The sequence below is a fragment of the Lactuca serriola genome, chromosome 6, assembly GCF_051521515.1.
Source record: "Lactuca serriola cultivar US96UC23 chromosome 6, Lser_US96UC23_V15, whole genome shotgun sequence".
Lineage (NCBI taxonomy): Eukaryota > Viridiplantae > Streptophyta > Magnoliopsida > Asterales > Asteraceae > Lactuca > Lactuca serriola.
In genome coordinates this window covers 164,074,249-164,098,691 of record NC_136413.1, presented here as the reverse complement: position 1 = coordinate 164,098,691, position 24,443 = coordinate 164,074,249, and the positions used below count along the sequence as shown (strand labels likewise).

At 32.4% G+C, this 24,443-nt stretch overlaps 1 protein-coding gene across 1 annotated transcript; it reads right to left on the bottom strand.

Annotated features, from left to right (window-relative positions):
* Nucleotides 1-9,322: 9,322 nt before the first annotated feature.
* On the bottom strand, nt 9,323-15,461 carry LOC145060359 (protein FAR1-RELATED SEQUENCE 5-like). The gene is made up of 2 exons (XM_079008042.1): nt 15,272-15,461; nt 9,323-10,131 (listed from the first exon to the last, which is right to left on the bottom strand). Exons 1-2 carry the CDS (start codon nt 15,459-15,461, stop codon nt 9,323-9,325), a joined length of 999 nt encoding a protein of 332 aa, XP_078864168.1.
* Nucleotides 15,462-24,443: the final 8,982 nt, after the last annotated feature.

Here is a 24,443-nt window from a genome sequence, read left to right as displayed (position 1 = left end):
TCTAATTCGGGATAGAAATCCCATGATTCTCAATATATAGTTTTGTGTATTAAACTATACTCTGTGTTATTAAATCGATCTTGCATTTAGGAAAATATGGGATTTTCCTGGGGTTAACATATATCGCATAAGTGAACTGTAGCGAAAGATAACCAAACTAACTTTACATAAGAAAATATGGGATTTTCTTGGATAACAAACCTTTATGGAAAACTAAAGGAAACCGATACGTTTTCATAAAACAAAACCGCTTATGAACTCACCAGCTTTATGCTGATTTTCAAACTGCTTGTATTCTCAGGTCCAAGTTAGACAGGTACCCGACGATATCTTTTGGTGAAGACGGAGTGCTTAGAAGACTCGTCTCAACTTTTGTTTATATGATATATGTATAACACTTGTACAATTTACTTTTGAAACAAATGTAAACTTTCACGTATATGTAATGTAATGGTTGTTTACTGTGATTACTATGTACATTGGATTTGATATTCAACGTGGAGTCAACCCCGGAAATGTTTCCGCCTATGGTTTTCGGGGTGTGACACTAAGTCTACAGTATAACTGGTCCGCCCGCACCGGGCCTTCAGTCTGCCTGGTCCACTCTCCGAGCCTCGGCACGTATGGTCCCCCCTCTTAGGGCCTTCAGCCTATCCGGACCGCTTGTCAGGCCTTCGGTCTAACCGGTCCGCCCTGGGTATGTTGGCCTATAGCACAAAGCAGGACCCGCCTCAACCCAACCCCAGTCCAACAACCATGTGCACATAAACATATAATCATATAACAATTCACAACTAATCAACTGATCTAGCAGATCACATAACATAGCAACATCTTAATTAGGATACTGACCTAACCGGTCACTAACATAGCATCATCCTATATACCAGGATACCGACCTTAACCAGGTCTCTAACATATACCATCCTAAATACTAGGATACCAACCTTAATCAGGTCCTTAACATATACCATCCTAACTAGCAAGATGCAGACATAGCAAAACAATAACATAACAAACAATTACCAGGATTCCCATCCGATAAAGGGCCAGCCTTGGTGCCTTAGACCCTGTCGATATAGTGAAGATAACTCACCTGCAATTGCCGAATGATGAATAAGATCACGCCGCTCCGACCACCGACACGAACTCCACCACTGAACATTACCAAATAACCAATCCAATAAATACCATTAATTACCAAAATACCCTTGGAAGACAACTGGTCAACCCTTGGTCAAAGTCAAGGTCCTCAGTCAAAGTCAACCTTCCTGTTGACCCTACCCGCCGAGTCAACCCGTTGACTCGTCGAGTTTCTATGCTCAGAAACTCCCATGCCACAACTTAACTCGCCGAGTCGCCCCAAGACTCGTCGAGTCCAACAAGCTCTGAGTCCCTTCCTGCTCAACTCACCTAGTCATCCCTCGACTCATCGATTCACAGCTCAACCAGAAAAAGGTTAGGGTTCCACGACCAGACTTGCCGATTCCAAGAACAGACTCGCCGAGTCCAAGGCAATCTTCAATAGACTCACCGAGTTGTTCTTCTAACTCGCCGAGTCCATGCACATATTCATACAACTCGTCGAGCGCACCCATGTGACTCGCTGAGTCTCTTCAGTTCTCATTCCAAACAGAGGCTTTTCAAGCCATGCAGGGACTCCAATCCATAGATCCATTCCTCTACAGCCTAACCCTCACATAAAGTTGCAAAATTTACATGAAAGCAAGAAGATATAAACCCAAAACACTTCTAGGGCTAGGGTTCAAGACAAAGGGCTTCATCAATAACTCTTAGACAAGAACTTTAGGACCTTTTGGGCCATCACACGTCTAGATCTGAAGTAGCAACTTCAGATCTAAGCCTCAAACTCGAGATAGCTCCCAAACAAGCTAATGAATCCCAAATCAACCACCATTCATGAAACAATAATGAAATAGCTTAAGGAGGAGGTTCCTTACCCCTAAAATGTGCCCAAATAGAAGTAGATTCCAGATCTACCCAAGCCCCTTGATGATGGTCTCCAAATCCCCAAGCTTCTTACACCAATTTTCTCTTCCAAGCTCTAATTCTTCATCAATGGAGTCACACACACGAGATGAGGGTTTCTGGATTTCAAATGGGTAGCTAAGAGGCTGAAGGTGGCTATAATGTGCTTTATATAGGGCACAATCCCCAGATTAGGGTTTTCTTCTTTCAGCACCAACTCGCCGAGTTGGTCACTTAACACTTGACCAGAACCGCAAATTGACTCGCCGAGTCTATCCATCGACTCGCCGAGTCGTCCTTCCTTATTTACACTAAGAACCCTGAACTTGCACCTCTGAACTCGGGGTGTTACATATGTTTAGGCTGAATTTCATGACCCTTTTCATTAACACATTTGTTGAATCAACTTTGAGTGGTACAAATCAAATTAATGTTGTGAATAAGTTGGTCTTGGTAAAGGACTTCTCTAAAATTGATTGGTGCAAGTATATCCTAGATTGTTTGGTAAGCAGAAAACAATTGTGGAGAAGAGATGATAAGACATGCTATTACAGTGTACGTATACTAGTTTTGACGGTAATATTGTTGTGTATATTGATGTGTGTAAAACCAACTAGTTTTAACCCTACTAACTTAGACACAAAATAAACACACGAAAGGCAGTGTACCTATCAATTGTGGTATAGCTAAATAAGCAGGGTATCGAACACAGGGAACGGCAAATTAAACTAAAAACTAATTTAATCTAAGTTAATTAAGAAGCAGGGGGTTTTTCTCTAGTTTTACAAGACTAGAGACTTACTAACTATTACTAATTTAAAACTAGAAAATAACGTTTTAACTAGATTCAATAATTGGAAAGGAACTTCTGTCTAGTTCAACTTGGTTAACTCTATGGTTGATTTTCAAGGTAATAGTGCAATGGATTAATTCTTTTGTTGGTTACCGATTCAAGTGATTAGATTTGTGTTCACTACCCTAATCCTTAGCAAATAAACTAACTCAAACAGTGACCAATTGTCTAATTTAATTATATTTACTAGATTAATTATTCGGGTTAAGTTAGACTTGCAATAGTTAACTAATTTATTCTTTTTAATTAACCTCTTGTTTGATGGTCATCTTACAAGCTTGCACATGAATTTACTCAATTTTCTAATTAATTCTAGTTTCATATTCATTAATCCTAGACATATGACTATGTGGTCACAATATATCATATGAGGACAATAATCAATAGATGTTCATTCTAATCAATTATCTTCCTATTAACAGAAAATTAATTATTATTCACACACAAGGTTCTTTAGCAAGCTAAAATAACAAAAATTCACCAACTTGGAATTAATCCTACCAATCAATCAAGCCATATTGTCAACTTTGTATCCCCAAACAGAAGTCTAAAGGTTTTAGCTCATAATTAAAGTAAATAACAGCAAACAATCAAAGTCAAGTTGCTTAATCATGATGAATAAACAAAAGAATAAGTGAAATGATGAAATTTTGCCTTAATTACTCTCTGGAATTGAATTCTAGCTTCCTTCATCGTCTTCTAGGGTTTTTTAGGCTTCTCAATCGTAACAAAGCACTTCTGAATCGTCCCAGAACTCCCCTATCGATCTGTGGAATTATCCTTAAATATACGAATCGACTCGTCGAGTCAAGTGGTGACTCATCGAGTCCCTCTCACATTCCCCCTATTGCGATAACTCTCTGGGATCCCGAGTCATTATCTTCTCGATCCTTCGATTGGACTCGCCGAGTAGACGATATGACTCGCCGAGTAGGTGCCTTTTTTTAGTGTTTTCCTTCTTTATTTCATTCTCGATCTTCTAACTGTTTCTCCCGCTTCCTTTCGCTTTCGAGCTTCATCTTTGAACTGAAAAACATAATTTAACACTTTTAAGTACCTTTTGTCCTTAATATGCGATAATTAGACTAATAAATGAATAAAAATGTATACTTAATATGAACTAATTATGCACATATCATATATTAAATATTTACTTTATTTTATGACAGTAATATGCATAATGAATTACTTAATGAAGTTTAATCTTTTTTTTATGTAGTTGGTGTATGTATATAGAATGAAGTTTGCAGGTTTGAAGATAGTGAAAAGGTTACCGTTTGTTAGAAATGTTACTGGTTCTTTACTTGAAAAAATAGAGAAAATGGATATTAGTGTTGGGGGGTTTGGTAAGCAGTTACCGGAAAACTTTGAGGATATTGGTGATGATGATGGAATGGTTGATGAAGATGATATGTTCGACGGTATGATGAGGGATTATGGTGACGAGGAGGTAATCTATAAATTCACTAAGAATTAAGAACAATATTTCTTTCAGAATTGTAAAAAATGATAGTTTAATATAAAACATAAATGCAGATGTGGCTGATTTAAATTGTATAACTTGATTTATAGTTATTGATCTATTTGGAACATTTATTTTTTTAGAATATTAATCATGATATGTTAATATAAAACTTACAGGCATACGTGGTTGTTATCAAGCATAGGTATGGAGTAATATTGTCTGAAAAGAAGAATATTGAAAAAGCTCTAAAACATGGAATTGAGAAATTCCCAGACAGCTTGAGCTTGAAGGAGTGGAGTGAAAAAAACTAAAAAATATTCAAAGAAGTTAATAATGCAGAGAGTGGAGGAGTGAAAGACAAGGATCCTAGTTTTGATGGTCATAGTAACAAAGGAGATGCAGATGGTGGTAAAGAAGCAGAATTCTCGCCAATTAGAGGATTGGTAGTTGAAGGGGAAAAGAAGGATGATGGTGGAGGTTTCAGTACACCTCGAATGGATAAGGTAGGTAATACATATAATCTAACCTATTCACAATTCTTGGAGAATCCTAAAGTGTTGGAAACGACAATTAAAATGACGGATGAGGCTGTGTTGGAAAGTTATAAAAAAAAAGAGAAAAAAGAGGAAAGAAAATCATGGAAACAGTTGAGGTATGTGAGGAAGATGATGACCATGGAAAAAGGGGAAAAGAGATCAAAAGATACATGTATATGGAAAATCACCTTTTGTTGAAAGGATTGTTAGAATGAGTGAGAAGGTGAAGAAGGATGAAATGTCGTTATACAACTCAGTTTTTGCATCAAAAAGAGATTATGGGTAAGTTACATAATACAATTTAGTGGTTTGCTTTTAAAATGTGGTGTTATAACAATGATCATTTTATAATTTTCAAGCAGGGAAGAGATATGGAACATTGGTAGCGGGCATGTTTTGCATCAAGGATTCACATATCATTTTAAAAGAAACACGTTTATTCATGCGATAATCATTGACTGTTGGTCATCATTACTCAATAGAATGGAGGAACCCAGGGATGTAGGATCGGTTACTAGAGTATTCTTTGACACAAATTTTTTGGTAAGTATTTAAATTAAAATTAGTTCCAGTTGAATAATATGTGTTTTATTGATTGGTTTATTAATCTATACATGCAGAAGAGATACTGGGTGGATCATTGTCACCTGAACTAACTTAAGACTTATTTGATTCGATGTTGAAACTCCACCTTAAAAGTCTACCAAAACAGGAAAAGCTGAAGGATATTGGACTGGTGAATTAATTAAACCTTGTTTTTTTTTTATCAATTACAACCATAACATACAATACTATCTTATTGGACCACTATGTGTTATGTAACAGGTTTTCTTCCCAATAGTTGATAAAAACAAATATTATATGATATGCTTTGATCTAAGGGTTCCAACATACTACATTATAGACCATGTGACCCGAAATGGTTCTGTTGAGGAAATTTATGGAATAAAACACATTCATGTGGTATGTTGAAGCTTTATTATTTGAAAGATTTAAAATACATGAGTTTAATATTGAATTGTAAAATGATTGTTTTGTATCGCATAAAAAGTTGCTTGGGAACTATCTGAAAATAGAGAATTACCAAAAGTCAACAGCTTTCAACAAGATTAAAGCTCGTGTAATGAAAATGACATGGAAAGTAGAGAAAGAAGGATCAGACTGTGGAGTATATCTTATGAGGCATATGGAGTCATATATGGGGGAAAATGAAGGGCGTTGGGATTGTGGTTTTACAGGAAAAAAACAGATTGATTTACTTGCATTAAATAATCTACGAATCAAATACATGGCAAAGCTTATGAAATCAGAGTACAACAAACATAAAAGTATGTTGGAGAAAGATGCAGAAGCATATAAGAGGCTCGATCCATTGCAGATATTGGTTATGATGAATGAAGTGAAGGAAATCAGGGAGAAGCAGAAACGTGGAAGGCGTCGATTTTAAGATGGGTGTTTTATGATGTTAGGATGGTTGGTTTTCAAAGACGTTTGGTTAAGTCTATGTTTTTTTATTTTGGTCTAGTATTGTGTGTTTTGGGGTAATAGTTTATCATGGTAGGATTGTTATATGGTGTAAGACTTTTGGTAACATTGTTTGTGTTGGTCTAACTTATTTGCTTGGGAACAATGTTGATGTGTTTTATTATGTTCTAGAATTGTTTGTTTTTTAGAAACAGGTTAATGTGAATGGTGTTTGTTGTAGTATAATTTATTTTTTGGTAATTGTTACTACTTGATTGATGTTGGAATGTGTATATGGATATGAAAGCTATCAAAAAATGCAATGTGTTGGAAGATGGTTTGTAATGTACAGGTAAGTTAAGTTTATAAATCATACATTACGATATGCATTTGTTGTGGTAGTTTGATACAAGTTAGTGTAGACAGTTTTGGTGTATGTAAAATGTTTTAAGTATAATTAAATGATATTCTGATGGAATGTATATGTTTGAGTATAAGTGGCAGAATGTATGAAGATTATGATTTACCATGATTGTTTCGATGATATATGTCATATGTGATACAAAATAGTCATGTGTAAGAGTTGTTAGATTTGACTTTACATAATGTTCTGGAAGAATATATTAGCTTATGTTACAAATGGTAAAGTGTAACAAAAATGAGTTGTTGAAAGATGGTTTGTAATGCACATGTATGTTTTGTTTTTCAAGAATAATATGTGTACATTTGACCTGTCCATTAAAAAAGGAAACTGTTAAGTGTTATGTTTACAAGATATTCTGACAGAATATATGTGCTGTTTTGCAAGTGGTAGAATGTATGAACATTATGATTTTCCTTATTTGTTTCAATTTTGAATTTCAGATAAGATGCACATTAATCGTGGTAGAGTGTATGAAGGTTATGTTGATACATGTTAGGATACTCATTAATGGTAGATAAGAATTGTTACAAAATATGCAAAAGTGTATAACAATGTATGACGATTTTATTAAATACGATGAAATTTGTAAGCAGTAAAATAAATAAAGATGAAACAAAAAAGTTTTAATGTAATATAATATTAAAAGAAAAACTACATATAAAGCATACTACTTAGACACGTTTTTTAAGAGGACAATTTCGTTTATCATGGTTAGCCATCTGTTGACATAAAGCACACTTTCACTTAGGCTTCGAACCAACTTTTTGCAGCATTTCTTTTTTTTTTTTTTTTTAATCTCTTGCCACGACTGCCAGTTCCCTTATTACGAATATTTGATGGGTTGTCAATATCGGGAGCATCATTAGTTAATTCTACGCTTATAATCTGGTTGTAGAATGTTTCTCTTGATGGCATCTCAGGGGATGGACAATCATCTACAAATTTTTTCTTCAACTTATTCAACTCTTCAAGGTATGACTTTAACTTCGATGCATCATGGCTTAAAAATGAAACACAACGATCTACGTTTGAAAAAATTCCAATAGCCATCATGTCAGAGTTAGAGTCTAGTAAAGAATTAGAAAAACGCCTTTTAAGCAATTCTGTTGGAACAACATCCCGACGCCACTGTTTCATAATGTATTCTTCAGGAATCTATTCAATACTAGAGAACTTAAAAACACAAAATATGTGCCTACACAAAATACCTACATGTTCAAAATGCATGCAGGTACATTTGTATGAACCATCTGTTGTTGAGTGTGTAACCTGGAATATGTATGAATAAATATGAGTTTCAGTAATAAAGTATTGTTGTGTGATTAAAAAAATAATTACGCATTGTTAAAGTAATAACGTACGATGTATTGGGTATCCTCTGTAAGACAATCGTAATGGTATTCCTCAAGTTTGTCATCAACAACAGGACTTGATGGTTGCCTTGTTGTTATGTTCTTTTGCTTCTCCAAAACAATAATAGTGTCAACATAATTATTAAAAGTAACACTCATTTGGAAACAAGTGTTATCAGAATCTGATATCTCTTTCTGCACCTGATAAAATTTTTTATGAGTGTAAACCTTTGAAGCATGTGCTTCAATTGGACTAGATGTGATGAATCTGGGAAGTGTTGTAGCAGTGTTAAAGTCGTTGACAACTTGATTACGCCTTTGCCGTTCCATAACACCCTCAAATGTCATCATAAACATTAAAAGATAAGAACCAGTAAGGGTATTGTTCTGAAACGACCAATTTTGTCCTTCTGACAATGATGTAGTTCTCATAAGACCAGACATCGGTATGTCCTTGAAAAATGCAGGTACCCAACGTCTACGCAACCCATATATCTCTTGCAACCACTTGTTATTTGAAATGTTAAACTCATTTAAACAAGATTTCCATTCCTTTTCAAAATCATGTGGTTCCAGCTTAGAATTCCAGATTATAGAGTGAAAATGCTTTCGAAAGGCTGAGTTTGTGGCTAGTTGCGATGTTATCTGAAAAAAAAATATATATGTTAGTATAAAATAAATAATTGTGTTGCACAAGGAATGCATGGGGCTGAATGGTGTAAACTATGAATTCCAACAGAATGTTCTTCATGAAATTCTTAAAGAATGTATCTTAAAATCTAACAAAAGTCGGTAATGAATTGTAGTTGAGGCATATATTTTTTTCTGAAATATTTTATTTCTATTTGAAAAATATGTGCTAACAAGATAAACATAGTGAGTTTGGGTTAAATATAAAAAAAAATATTGACCTTGTTTGGAAGTTTTTTTTGTAATATGCCACATACAAAACCTATGTGCTGACATTGGAAATACTTCATTAACAGCCTTGTTTAAAGCCGGATCTTGATCTGTAAGAACAAGTGTAGGTTGTTTTTTGAATGATTTCAAAAATGCACTAAGCAGCCAGGAGTAAGAACTAGCATCTTTCTACTCAAAATTCCAGCGCCAAAAGTCACACATTTTTATGATTATCTATCCCAGTGAAAGGTACGAAAACCATATCATATTTGTTTAAAAATATAAAACTTGGTAAGCATTATTAGAATCAAGAAAAATTATGTGAGAAGATTGCAAATTTTAATAATACTTATTCATGCTGAATGTGGCATCCAGAGAAACAACGTCTCCAAAAGCATTGTAGTTGTACTTTGCAGTTTCGTCAGCCCAAAAAATCGTGTTCAATTTTTTCTCAACAACTCTAAAATCGAAAGAAAAACTTGGGATATTTTTTTTCCTCTCCAGCATCTTTAATACAAGGAATTTTTCATCCCTGTCACCTATGTAAGAATTGAGATTTCTCGTACTATTCTTGAAATCAGAAACCAACCCACCTCTAATGTCAGAACCACCTTGAAGTCCGGAATACAATCTATGTGCTTTTGAGGCATCAATATTTTGCTTTGACAAGTTATGAATAAACATCTCTTGTGAATAATCAATTTTCCTCTTTGTACGAGACAAAAACATATTGTCCTTACCAAACAACATATGATTATGTTGTTCAACAAATTCAGCAACATTATATTTATTAGTACTATGTAGTAGAATAACAACAATTTTCGTTTTGCATTCACACCTAAATGAGTCTTTCCTTCTCTGAATCTTATTATGTTGAGGGTCCAAAGTATCCACTTTAGATGTTGTTGGTTTACCTTCCCGATTGCATAACAAATGTCGTTGTGTGGTAATGCCAGATTCGGTTGTTCTAAATGGTCCAAGCCTGACATCAAAACCTGCTAATGATGCATAATTGTAATACATTGATAATGCTGTTGTATATGAATCAAAAATTGAATTGATTTTAGGTTTGATGTTGTCTGAAACAACATGAATCCAATATGATGATCCACCAGGAGATACATAATCATGTGTAACATGAGATTGTTCTGCATAAAAGAAAATTTTAAAAAGTTTCAAAGAATTAATCTAGTTTATTAAAAAATTATCATATACTAACCTTTCTAAAATTCAATGTTATCATCGTCTATAGTATAATCTGCCTCATTATCGTTGAACTTGAATTGATTTTCTGCATCTTTTAATAAGAGTATGTGTAATGGATACGTAAAAATATATAAAAACGAAAAAATACTTAAAATACATCACCTGGGTTATGATTACTAGAGTCACCGAAATGTTATTAGGAATGGTCATACATGTGATCTTGAATGTGTTCTAATGGATCCTCATCTTTGCAAGTGCAAGTTACACCAAAAACACAAAAAACAATAGAAAATTTCAACATTATTATTATACAAAATAACACATATTAAAAACTTATAAATTAAATTCACCTAAATTTAGATTGCTACTCTCAGATATTTGAAAAATCGACATTATGTAGAGAGTCATGATCCCGTAACCTGATATTTTCATACTCCTCAGGAAATTCATGTTGATCATGAATATGATCATCACCAGCTATATTGTATCATCCATAAGATAAGTAACAACACGATTGAACACCAGTTGATATGAGTAAGCAAAATAAATGCGATATTACAAAATTTGAGCCAATTCAGTATATATTAAAAAAGGAGAAACCGTGTAATTGATATGTAACTAAAAATGCGTGATATTTGTATTCATTGTTATCAAGTATTTGTTTTTTTTTTTATTTTTAGAAAGATTGTAAGGATAATAATCAACACAAAATCGTTTTATTCATCATGATATTGTAAATATTTGACATATTCAACTTCCAAATATAATAAATTGTGTTTATATGACTTCAACACATCTTGCGTTTTAAATTAAACTTTTAAAAAACTAATTCTGCGAACTTTAAAAAAAAATAATTGAATTTACAAATGATTTCTGGTTTGTTATGACATAAACGCATATATGAAATAATCAATTAATATCACAAGCGTGTTATTCTGTGAGAAAATCACAAACAAGATCTACAATAAAAATATTTTTCACACATTTGTTCTGTATATTCTCGTACAACTTAACATAGACATACATATACCACGATATCATGATACAACAATTTTATTCTGTAAAACTATATGTGATAATAATAACAACAAATTTATTTTGCTCCTGTTTGATCTGTATATTGTAATACAAATTAGCATTCTGGTAGAATTTCATCCAAAGAATTCTAACACAATCATTGACTAATCAAAATGTAACAGGAAATTAGAAACACTTATTCTGTACGAATAATAAGCATTGTGTTTTTTTTTAATGTATATTGTAATCAACAATTACATTATACTACTTTGGATAAAAAGAATTGTGTTTTTTTTTTGTTCTATACGAATCATAAAAATTATGTTTTGTATCGCACATTCTTACAGAATGTGTACATATGACATTAAGTACAACACAATTTACAAAGAATTGTTATATCCATAAACATTAGAAAGAAAAAACATTTACAACAACTCTGTATTCATATGATAAATAAGAAAATGTATGGAATTTTAATCAAACTCAAAATGAAAATTATTAATATTAATTGAATGAAAACATAAACTTACAAGGATACCCCCTATAATTCATGAATCCATATCATTATTATACTGAAATAAAACTCCATAAAATCAGATAAGGCTAAATTGAAAACATTATTCAGATCCTAAAATATGTTGACGAAGTAAAAATCTACTTTATGTTGACCCTAACTTGAGGACAATTCCGCCTATCATGACCAATACCAAAACAAATCCCACATCTTATTTTCTTCCGATCTTGATGCACTTGACATTGATTGACATTCCGATCATTGTTATCTGAAAAGTTCTTCTTATTGTTATCAATATAATCTTTGTCATGAAAAACAAAACAATAAAATTGAAAACATGAATTTCGTCACTGGAATATCGTAAAGAACAAATATTAGATTAATCATATAAATGATTATTCTTAACTATGAATATACAATAATTTATATGCACATGATAAATGATACTTCAAAAATATAAAAAAATCCATGAACAACATACCTCCATTAACGAACAATGAGCATAAGAAAACTGCTCTGAAGATGATGAACTATGAATCTGCAATGGATTGAAAACGTATACGATAGATATATATATATATATATATATATATATATATATATATATATATATATGTTATGTTCGTTGATACAATGTATATTTAATAGCCTGATATTTAGGAATTTGATTGATATCAATCAAAGTTTAATTAACTGGGAAAAAATAAATTATATTGTAAGATTACATTAATACCCTTTTAGAATAATTGGTCCACATTTGTCTATACAATAACACAATACTTAGTTAATTTAAACAAATGAACCATCTCTCTCTCTCTCTCTCTCTCTCTCTCTCTATATATATATATATATATATATATATATATATATATATATATATATAGTTTAAAATAAGTAAGAGACTACATTATTAAATTTGGATTCTAATGGCTTAAAAAATTTATATTATTTTGAAACAAAATAAAAGGTTACCAAGAAATATGATATTTAATTTATCGAAACAATATGTGTTATCTAACTTGAAATAAGAAGGAAAAATGTCATTTTAACCCTATAAACTTTTTATATTTGTTTTGTAAATTCACTTGACTTAATTTTGGACTTTAAGGGAACTAACTCCATTATGACTTGCTAAAAAAAATCATTTCACATTGTATTAGCGGGTTTCGTGCCACGTTGGATAAATATTGATGAGTTTTACAACACCATCGATTACCATATCACATGTTCAAGCAATCAAATTGATGATGAGGGTGATAGTCCAATAACAATGAAAAATCGATACTCCGTTAGAATAACATATTAAAATTCATCGACATACATCAATTTACAAGAAAGAAAGATATAAAATAGATAACCTAACAATCATCTTGTAACAAAAACAATGAATGAAAGAACACCTAAACAATACCTTCAACGAGCGAAATCTAATCGAAAACTCTAAGCTTATTCACCATAGATTCTACGAGCGATATCATATCCTTAGGCATAATAAACTCTTTTATCAGAAATTGAGCATAAGTTAGTATCATCAAACAATCCAACTAGGTATAGTTTAGCCACCTCTTAGAGTGCATCAACAACATAGCTCTAAAATCAAAGATATGTCTTGAAATCATGAGCTATTTCCCCCACAAACCACTAAAATAGGAGTTTCATGATCAACAACTCAGTGCTCTTCTCATACTTCGTTACTACTGTAGTGGTCAACCTCTTCCTTGGAGTCTTTCATCCCATGAACTTCTTTTATATTTGCTTAGTATGAGTCATTTAGTTTTCAACAAGAAGATGGAAATTAGAAGAGTGTAAAGGAAAATTTTGGAGGTAGAAATACTCGAGGAGGTGACAAATCCCCAAATCGCCACCATACACGTCCATGTAGCATCCCATAAATCGTGAAAATTTAAAACTTTTCAAAAACAACCATTAAGCATCATTGTTTACAAAAGGCCATTGTTTCTAAAGTAAAAATCATGTCACAGTGTCCCAAAAGTCAATATCATGAAAAATATGAGGTTGTGCACGGTCAGGCCTTTACTTTATCATGTTCCTCTGAAGTACCTGAAACAATAGACTAAAACTATAAGTCAAAGCTAAGTGAGTTCCCCCCCAAAGTACCAACACACAACATAACAAACAAATCATGCAGATATGAGCCTTCAACCTGATTGGACCGCCTCGTAGGGCCTACAGCCTATTTGGACCGCTCTACAAGCCTTCGGCATGACTGGACCGCCTCGTAGGGCCTACAACCTATTTTGACCACTCTCCGAGCCTTCTTCATGACTGGACTGGCTCGTAAGGCCTACAGCCTATCCATACCTCCGAGGGTATCTTGGCCTTCAGTACAAAGCATGACCGCCTTAACCCAACCACAATATGTCGACATATGTAACAAAAAAACATAAACATCGAACCATCAAATACAGATAATCATACATCTAATCAGTCATATACCAACATATCTCTATCCTAAAACCAGGATACATAATCTAGTGGGTAGGCATTGGTGTCTTCGACCGACGATTACAGTGAGAAGAACTCACCTCTCAGTTCGAACAAAAACTGAATAAAACTCTACTCCAGAAATCGGCTCTACTCGACAATTATTATTCAAAATATTGCCCAAATTAACAATAATATTAAACTACCCTAAATACCCTTTGGTTAAAATTGGTCAAACTCAACAAAACAGCGGAGTCAACCTAGCTGAGTCGACCCAGCCTTGCACGCGGGGCGTACTCACTCGCTGACCAAAGACGGGGACTTGATCGCATACGCGCGACGTACTACTTAGTACGCCCAACGTACGCAGTTGGATTCTTCCCAACACATTAAGTGCTTAATACTTAATGCCCTACGTCCAAATTACAAATCCCAGTCCCAAATGTTGTCCTTAACCATAAAGTTTCCAACTTTATGGTTTATTGTGGCCATTAAGTGCTTAACACTAAAACCCCCAATATCTTAAGCCATCAAGACAATCATACCCATGCACGGGGAAGAACCAAGAGTTAAAATCCTATTTTATTACTCTAGACATAGAAAAACATCCAAAAGGACATCCCATATGCTCTATAGCATGCCATGCACAAGAAAGTAGTATTTTAGGGGCAAAAGCTTATAATATCATCATACCAACAAGATCTATCAAGTTAATCACCAATGTATGAACTTTATACATTTTTGAGATTGAGGATAATACAAGACTTCCAGATCCAAGCTTGCTTCTAGTTTCCAAGCTTCACCACCACCTTCTTCTTCCTTTGAAACACACAAAAACACACTCTCAAGCTTCAAAATGTAACAATTGGGGCTAGGGGTTTGCAAGGGGGGACGTTTCTAGTGATGGAAACTATAAATAGGATGGGGAAATGGGACTCAAGGTTCAATATATAGGGTTTAAACCCTAAATATTAGGGTTTATGTCCAGACGGAGTATGCCCAACATACTCCCAAAACGCTTCTTTTTCACGTTAAGCCCCCTTACGCCCAGCGTAAGGGCCAAAGTGCCAATAATTACAATTTAAAGGGTTAGAAGGGAAACTTACCAAGACTCGAGTGTAACAATCCAACAATTAGAGCTAAAGTTGTCGCATGAGTTGTATGCATCACCAAAGAAGGGAGCTCTGTCGGAGAATTAGGTGACGTCGAAGAAGAGGATACTTTCTTCTTCGAATTCAAATCTAAACTTAGATTGTCTATAAAGTCAAGGATATTCTCATCCATCGATTCCTCCATTTTATCTTACGTGGCATTTTATTTAATGATACGACAAAGGAGTGACCAATTTACCCTTTCATAATTTTGAAAATGACTTTTAAACCCAGAAAAACCCACATTGTGCCCCTAGGAAGCCAAAAAAAAACATCAACGAATAATTTGAAATAATTTGAAAAAAGTTTGTTGGGTTATAATGACATTTATATCTATTAAAGTTTGTTTATATAATTAGTATTAACTATTTAAAAAGATTATTGGGTTCTAGTAATTAAAATATGCATATTAAATACACTTAAAATTCAAATTTCATGATAATAAAAGTATTTATCTTAAAAGTTATCAAATTTCTACCATATAAAAGAATTAAAATATTTTATTTTTAATGTTAATATTTTTAATTTCATTCTAATATATTTAATTTTTCAATTTAAATATGTTACTCAATGTAAAATATTACCATTTAGAGGGTGTTTGGGAGTGATTTTCAATCAACTTCTGAAAAGACCATAAATTCATGACTTTTTGAAAAAAAAAAAGTCATTTTTTACATTAAAAAGTTGGTGTTTATCAAACATTTTTTTTAACTTATTGATTTTTTGAATTGTCAATGAGTTAATAAGATATTTTGAAAAGCACTCCCAATCACCCATTTAATCTCTTTCCTTTAAGCCATATTTATGTATACATTTTAGCTTAAACGCCACTCAAATATATTTATTTATGGTTATAAATGGGAAATATTATGTTTCAAGTAGTATATTTATTAAAAACATGGATAAACTTACTGCATTTGCAAGGAAAAATGGGAAACAAACATAAAATGGAAAAGTTTGTTTCCCATTTTACATGTAGTGAATTTATGTATACATTTTAGCTTAAAGGTCGCTCAAATATATTTATTTATGGTTATAAATGGGAAATATTATGTTTCAAGTGGTATATTTATTAAGAACATGAATAAATTTACTGCATTTGCAAGGAAAAATCAATTATATTTTCAGAGCTAGGTTATTAGTAATATAAAAACTCAATAGGAAAATAGATTGTTATTTTGATTGTTTAATATATGTTCACACAAGTGCAACATTCTCAAATGTTTCATTTAGTTTACACCCCTGCACATCCAAAGACAATATTAGTTGGAGCTTTCAGATTAAACAAATGTTTAAATTACAAATTTATTGCCCCTGATTTTTTTGTGTGTGTGTCTATGGGTATTAAGAAGATATGGTAATATAAAGTGGAAAATTACATATACAATTTCAGAGTTTTATGCAAAATATGTAAGGGTAAAGACTAACCGATTGGAGTCTGTAATAAATCTCTAGCTAAAACCTTCAGTACTAAGGGGGTGTTTGGATAGGAAAAAATAGTTGTTTATTGCTTATTCCCACAATAAGTTAATTTGAGTGTTTGGATAAAATCCAGCTTATTAAGCGAAATAAGTTAATTTTAATAAGCATCCCTCCCCATGCTTATTGCTTATTGCTTATTCCCACCACAAATAAGCTATAAGCAATAAGCTAAAAAGCTAATCCAAACACCCCCTAATGTAACATGTAAATAAACCTTAGTTTACTGTATAAAGTACATTTTATATATGATGATCTAATCAATTGTAAAAAATGAAAAAAATGATGAATTGCCGGTTTCTGATTCTTATCTTTTCAAAAGAAATGTATATCAGAATCACAACTAGACTTCAATCGACTACAAGAACAATTTCAAATTCAGTTTTGGGAGTATGTTTTTGCTCAATGATTTGGGTACAAATATGTTGTGTCCTTGACATTTGATTGGAAATATTTGAAAGTAGTTCAATCTTACTTTCTCATGGAAAAAAAAGCAAGTATTAAATGGCACAACTGTTTTTCATATTCAGTAATTTCATTTTCAGATATTTCATAAATAGTACATTTGGATTACTGTACCAATTACCAAATAACTATAATTGGGTCAAGTACAACCTAAAAGGACCATGCTCATAATTGGGTCAAGTACATACCAAAATAGTTATGGGCTTAGACACCTAATCCAACACCTTATCATCCCCACCTACCACAATCACCATTCATCACCCACCACCACCACCTACCCACCACCCAACATCGCCACCCACCACCACTACCCACCACTACCACCGCACACTCCTATCCATACGCACCACCTTTTACTACCCACCACCCACCACCACCTACCAACCATCATCTACAACTGCCACCACCACCACCCACTATGTAACACCGTAAATTTTCAAACCAAAATTTTCATTTTTAAAACACATAATTGTTAGAATATTTCATAAAAACCACCAGTGTCTCAAAGTTCAACATAAATCCATAATAAAAGTCCCAGAATCCTCAACATAGTCTCGGGCAGGTGTGTACAATCATGTTGGTGCCTTCTCGCGGTCCTGAGAGGTACCTGAAACACATCCACATAACACGGTAAGCACGAAGCTTAGTGAGTTCCCCAAAATACCACATACACAAACAATAAGCCTCTCATGGCTATAACTCGACATGGACCCTCCGGTCTCATGCGTCTTGGTGTGGACCCTCCGGTCACGTGTCTCAGTGAGGACCCTCCGGTCCCACAACTCGGTTTGGACTCTCTAGTCCAGTATCTCAGTGAAGACCCTCCAGTCCCACAACTCGGTTAGGACCCTCCAGTCCTATCTCAATAAGCACATAATATAGCATATATATTTCACGGACAAAATGCCTAGTATCACATAACTCAAATAAGCACATAAGACCCTCCGATCACACATAGATACCACTCATGGTAAGTGTGGTGAGGAGACTCACCTCGTACGAAAGCTAAGGAAATGTGTACTCTTCGAACACGAATCACCGAACCTAGCCTCCGCCTAGTCACATTTGATAATTATCTCTAATTAACACTTAAATCACAAATTCTAACAAACTAAGTTATTTTCCCTCTCTAACTCTTGGATTATGAAAAAGACCATTTTATGCCTCCATGGTCACCACGACTCATGATTGACCAAACCTTAAAGTCAATAGAAGTCAAAATCGAGTCAACAGTCCATGTTGACCCAACTTGCCGAGTGCACCTATGTGACTCGCCGAGTCCCCACTGTTCCTCAGAAAGTCGCGAAAACCCAACTTAACTCGTCGAGTTGTCTCATCAACTCGCCGAGTCACCCTTGTCCAGACTCATCGAGGAAAACCCTAGCCGACTCGTCAAGTCAGCTCATTGACTCGTCGAGTCCCTTAAGTGAAAATCTTATTCAGACGTTTCTAAGGCAAACCTACCACTCCAAACTCTAGATCTAGCCTCCCAAGGTTCGAATGACACGTAAAGCTTCGATCTTTATGTTCATGCATGGCATATTTGCTCCATAACGCCACTATAAGCTCTAACCAAGGTGTTTAAGCACAATAACTCTTTCATGGTTGAATAAAGTTGGGACCTTTGGACTCTAAGGACCTCACAAGGTCCGAATCTAATGTCTCAATGCTTGGCAAGCACAAGTCATACCAAATCTCAAGGAAATATGGAAAAAGCCCTAAAATTTCCTCGTTAGCAACATCTAAATAACACGACGATCAAGGTGATGGCTTTACCTTTCAATAGAAGCTCCAAGTGAAGGAATGTTGGATCCCACAACCTCTCCTCGTTCCTTGCTTGAATCTCACTTCTTCCTTTCAAAAAGATTCACCAAAACACCCAAATGTTAGCTCAAACACTCTCTCTTAGCTCAATGGCCGATTAGGGTTTCATATAGGGGAGTTGGGTAGCTGGTGAGGTAGAAATGAGGACATAAGTTTCCTTAAATAGGCCCCAAACCCAAGAATTTAGGGTTTCCTCACACAGCGCCAACTCGGCGAGTCGACTCTCTGACTCGTCAAGTCAGTCATTAAACCCACGTGACTAATCCAACTCTACTTGACGAGTCGGACACATAACTCGTCGAGTCACTCATTTAATCCCAAAAAATAAATAATTAAATAAAAAATGCAATACCTGGGAGTCAGGATGTTACACACTGTCATAACCACCCTACCCATCACCACCAACTACCCACTACCCATTACTACCACCACCCCACCCACCACCACCACCAAATACCCACTACCCGCTACTACCACCATGCCTCACACCACTACCACCCCTACCACCAATAACCACCATCATCACCTACCACCTAACTCCTCTAACACATTTCAACATCCACCTACCACCCCCATCACCACCTCTTACTAACCATTACCCATCACCCACCATCCACAACCAACCATCTCCACCATCACCCTCACCTGCTATCCACCACCTACCATATATGACCACCTGCCACCCATCACCATCCAATAACTACAAGTACAACGACGACCAAAAATGTGATTAAAATGAATATAATCACATAAAACATATATGGTTATATGCATTTAATCACATAAATCACATGTGATTAAATATGTATAATCACATGTGATTAAATACATATAATCATGTTTGATTATATGTATCTAATCGCATAGTATTTATATAGACAAGATTCGTTTTCAAATTTTTGAATCAATTTTTTTCATGTATTTAATCACATATGGTTAATATGGACAAAGAACAACTTTTGAATCAAGAACACAAAAACATATCTTGCATATAATCACATGTAATTAGATACATATATTGAATACACAAAAACACATATTGAATCGAAAATGAAAAATGAATATTGTTCGTATAAATCATATGTGATTAGATACGTATAATCACATGTCATTAAATACAAGAACAACTATTGAATCTAGAATGCAAAAATAAACTTTTCTACATAAATAATATATGATTATATACTTAAATTATATGTGATTAGATACATACAATCATGTGTAATTATATGGATTTAATTTTTCTTATGTATTTAACCAAATGTGATTATATATATATATATATATATATATATATATATATATAATCACATATGATTAATGTGGATGAAGAACAACTATTAAATTGATAACACAAAAATGAATCTTATGCATATAAATCATGTGATTAAATGCATATAATCGCATGTGATTAAATACATATAATCATATGTGATTAGATACATATAATCACAAGTGATTAAATACATAAGAACAACTATTGAATCGAGAATGCGAAAACGAATCTTGTCCATATAAATCATATGTGATTAGATACATATAATCACATATGATTAAATACATGAGAACAACTACTGAGAACAACTACTGAATCACGTGTGATTAAATATATATAATCAAATGTGATTAAACCCACTACCAACCACCCATTTTAATCACATATGATTTAATAATAGTTCACGTGTATTTAATAATATATGATTTGAAACACAAGAAAAATATAATTGGATCGAGAATGCAAAAATTAATCTTAGGTGGTGTGTACTGGTTGGTGGGTGAGCAGTAGTTGTTTATGTGTATATAATCATATGTGACTAAATATATAAAATAACTTGTGATTAATTACACGAGAAATCATATGTGATTAGATACATACATACATACATATATACATATATATATATATATATATATATATATATATATATATCTTATGCGATTAAATCAAATGTGATTATATGTATTTAATCACATATTATTTTATATATCTAATCACATATGGCATAATTACATGTGATTTAATAAAAATGTGATTATATGTATATAATCGTATATTTCTTAATCAAATATGATTTATCGATTCAATTTTTTTTGTGTGTTTAATCATATGAGATTTTATATACTTAATCACACACACACACACACATATATATATATATATATATATAGTATTTAATCACATGTGATTTTATATATTTAATCAGATATCATTTATATGGATAATATTCATTTTCTTATTTCGATTTACTATCAGTTTTTTAGTTTTGGTATGCATTAAATTGACCTAATGTTTAAAAAACCAAATTTATTTTTAAAAAAGTCACCACACTCAAATGTAAATATTTATAAAATATATTAGGTGTTAATAAGTAGGTGTTATAGAAAGAGTTATCGAAAATTTTAATGGATTAATAGGATAAGCGATAACAAACATTAGGAAATGAAAGGTCGTTTATAGATTATGAATCCATAATAAAGTTGAATCGTCTATAAGGTTATTATAGACTTTTTATTATTATTCTCATTCTGTCAGAATGTTTATTAAGTCGTATTTTGTCAGAATGAAAATGAGTGAAAAACGATTTGTGAGAACAAAAATGAATAAAAATTAGTAAAGAATGCATGAAAATGATGATATTCTTGTAAGGTTAAATGTATTCGCATTACTAAACAACTTATTCTCTTAGTAATTCTCATAGAATCGCACTGTCCATACGTCCGCACAATAATTGTTCATCCACATTATAACCTAGCCATATATATATATATATATATATATATATATATATATATATATATATATATATATATATCCACGCGTTGCGCGAGAATAGAATTATATAGTTAAAATAATAACTTTTACCAAATTATTATTTAATATTTCTACTTGAAACAAAATGTTAGTAGTAAAGCTAACATATAGTTACCATATTAGTTTTATTAAACATTATAGTTTAATTTTGAAGTCATTGTGATATATATAACTATTTGATAATTTTATAAACCGTTTAAAATTGTGTAAATTATATATTAAATGAATAATAATATAACGGGTAACAAAACAAATGAACAAAAATATGAACTACAACTTTTAAAAACATAAAAATAGAAAAACATCGATTATAACATTTGTATTAAAAATATATATATATATACAACGGATAATAAAAAAATATGAGAAATAAACACTATAACTTTTAATAATATAAAAACACAAAAAGATCTATTATAACATTTATATTAACTTTTCATATTTAAATCACAAATCTCTTCAAATACATTAATGTTTTTAATGAACAAAACTTTATAACCTTATAAAAGAAATGAAAATAAAAAGTTATTAGTGATTACTAATTAATAATCATAAGTTAAAAACTCTTGAGTTGTAACTAATAAATATACATAAATTATAAACTCTTGAGTTGTAGTGTGAGTTTCAAATGAATGCGGTACTTGAAAATGTGTATTTATTATTATTATTATTATTATTATTATTATTATTATTATATTTGTCTAAATAATTTGTTTTGATGCATCATTTTAATCCCTTCGATTATTAAACATAAAGATATTTAATTATAAATTTATAACATACATAGGTGCATATACATATTAAACAAATCACATATAATATATATAGTTTCGTAAATGTCATATGTAATTTTTGTCGTAGTAATATGGATAAATTACTTTCATATGAAGAACATATTATGATAAGTCTATCATAATTACATATCAAATGTTAAAATTTTTGTTATCTTTTGAATATGTTGTATAGGATAACCCAACAAAAAAAAATAATAGAAAATAAACATAATCAAAATAGAAATACTACAATCAAATAAATAAGAGCATTGGGTGGTTGAATATATAAATAAAGATGTTACATAAACATACATTTAAATCAAAAGAAAAAACGAATATTCATCAACTTTGCTCAAACAAAAAAACATATATCCATTTTCTGAATCTTCTTTTCTTCATTTAACACCATTCAACCATAGAAACTTGATGACAATTATTCACTAACCTGCAATCAAAATATTTTTCTTGAAAAAGAAGAATAAGAAAGATATTCCAAACAAAATATTGATGTTTGAAGAGTCACATTCAAGATTGAGTAATACATACAAATCACATATAACGATTAAATGAGAAACTGAATATAAAGAAAGAATAGAATAGCTTCATTTGTTTTGGTTGAAAGATATTCTAAGCAAAACATTGATGTTATGACATCCTTCTTACATGTAAGATTTTATATAACACAAAAGACACAAAAGATTGATCTTTTTATAGTAAACTTTTCACTAAATGCTAATTAAACATAATATAAGTTATAAAACTTTTGAGTGTTAAATCATAATCAAGAAAACTTTTGAGTTGCATTAGTTAAAAAAGGGGGTTTCAAATGAATGTGGTTTGAGAAAGTTAAAAAATGGGGGTTTCAAATGCATGAGATTCAAGAAAAAATGCTAGCTTTATAAGTATTTATGATATATATATATATATATATATATATATATATATATATATACACACGTGTGTGTGTATGCTAGCTGCTAGCACTTTTCAATTGAGAAAACGACCTAAAAGAGTAAGATTGTTACGTTTTATATATGTTTAGTTCTTAGTGTAGTTTAATTGCAAAATATACCTTTTAACCTGTTGTTTTGTCCATATTATGTTCTTATAACCCATTGTTGTAGGTTTCCAACCAAAAAAATAGATTTTCCAACGACTTTGGCATCTCCGACAATCCTCTGGTCTTCTTCTATGGTGCCTACAATTTTTCCGGCGACTTGTTTTTTTTTGGTGAATAAATTTATTAGGGCTGTCAAATCGGGCAGTCGTGTCGTGTTTTTGTCTGACACGACACGACACAACAAAGTTTTGTATAATACGAACACAACATGATACGATGCCGTGTTTTTTTTCATTAACACAAAAACGAACCAATTAAAACACGACAACACGACACGACACGACAAATATAATATTACATAACTATTAGTGTATTTCGTTCATACTTAAAGATATATAACGCGACAAAAACGACAAACACGACAAACATATGCTTAATCGTGTCAATTTCGTGTCGATTTATGAACACGACCACGACACGACACACCATTGTTTTTTTTATCTTGACATGAAAATGACACAAACACGAATTCAAATTTTGATTTCATCCCGATTTCGTTTTGTTTCGTGTATTTTTGTCGTGTCGTGTCATAAATTGACACCCCTAAAATTTATTGTGCCCTATTCTTTCCCATCTATGCAATCTCCTCTTCTATTCTTATTTCTTTTGTTGCTCTCGACTGTTTTAGCTATGGTTTACGTTGGTTTGGATGGA

Coding starts and splice junctions, on each gene's coding strand:
- LOC145060359 (XM_079008042.1), bottom strand. CDS start 15,461: ATGGAGGAATCGATGGATGAGAATATCCTTGACTTTATAGACAATCTA. Junction 10,132..15,271: donor ATTGTTACACTCGAGTCTTG/GTAAGTTTCCCT, acceptor TCTTTTATGCAG/AACAATCTCATGTTACACAT.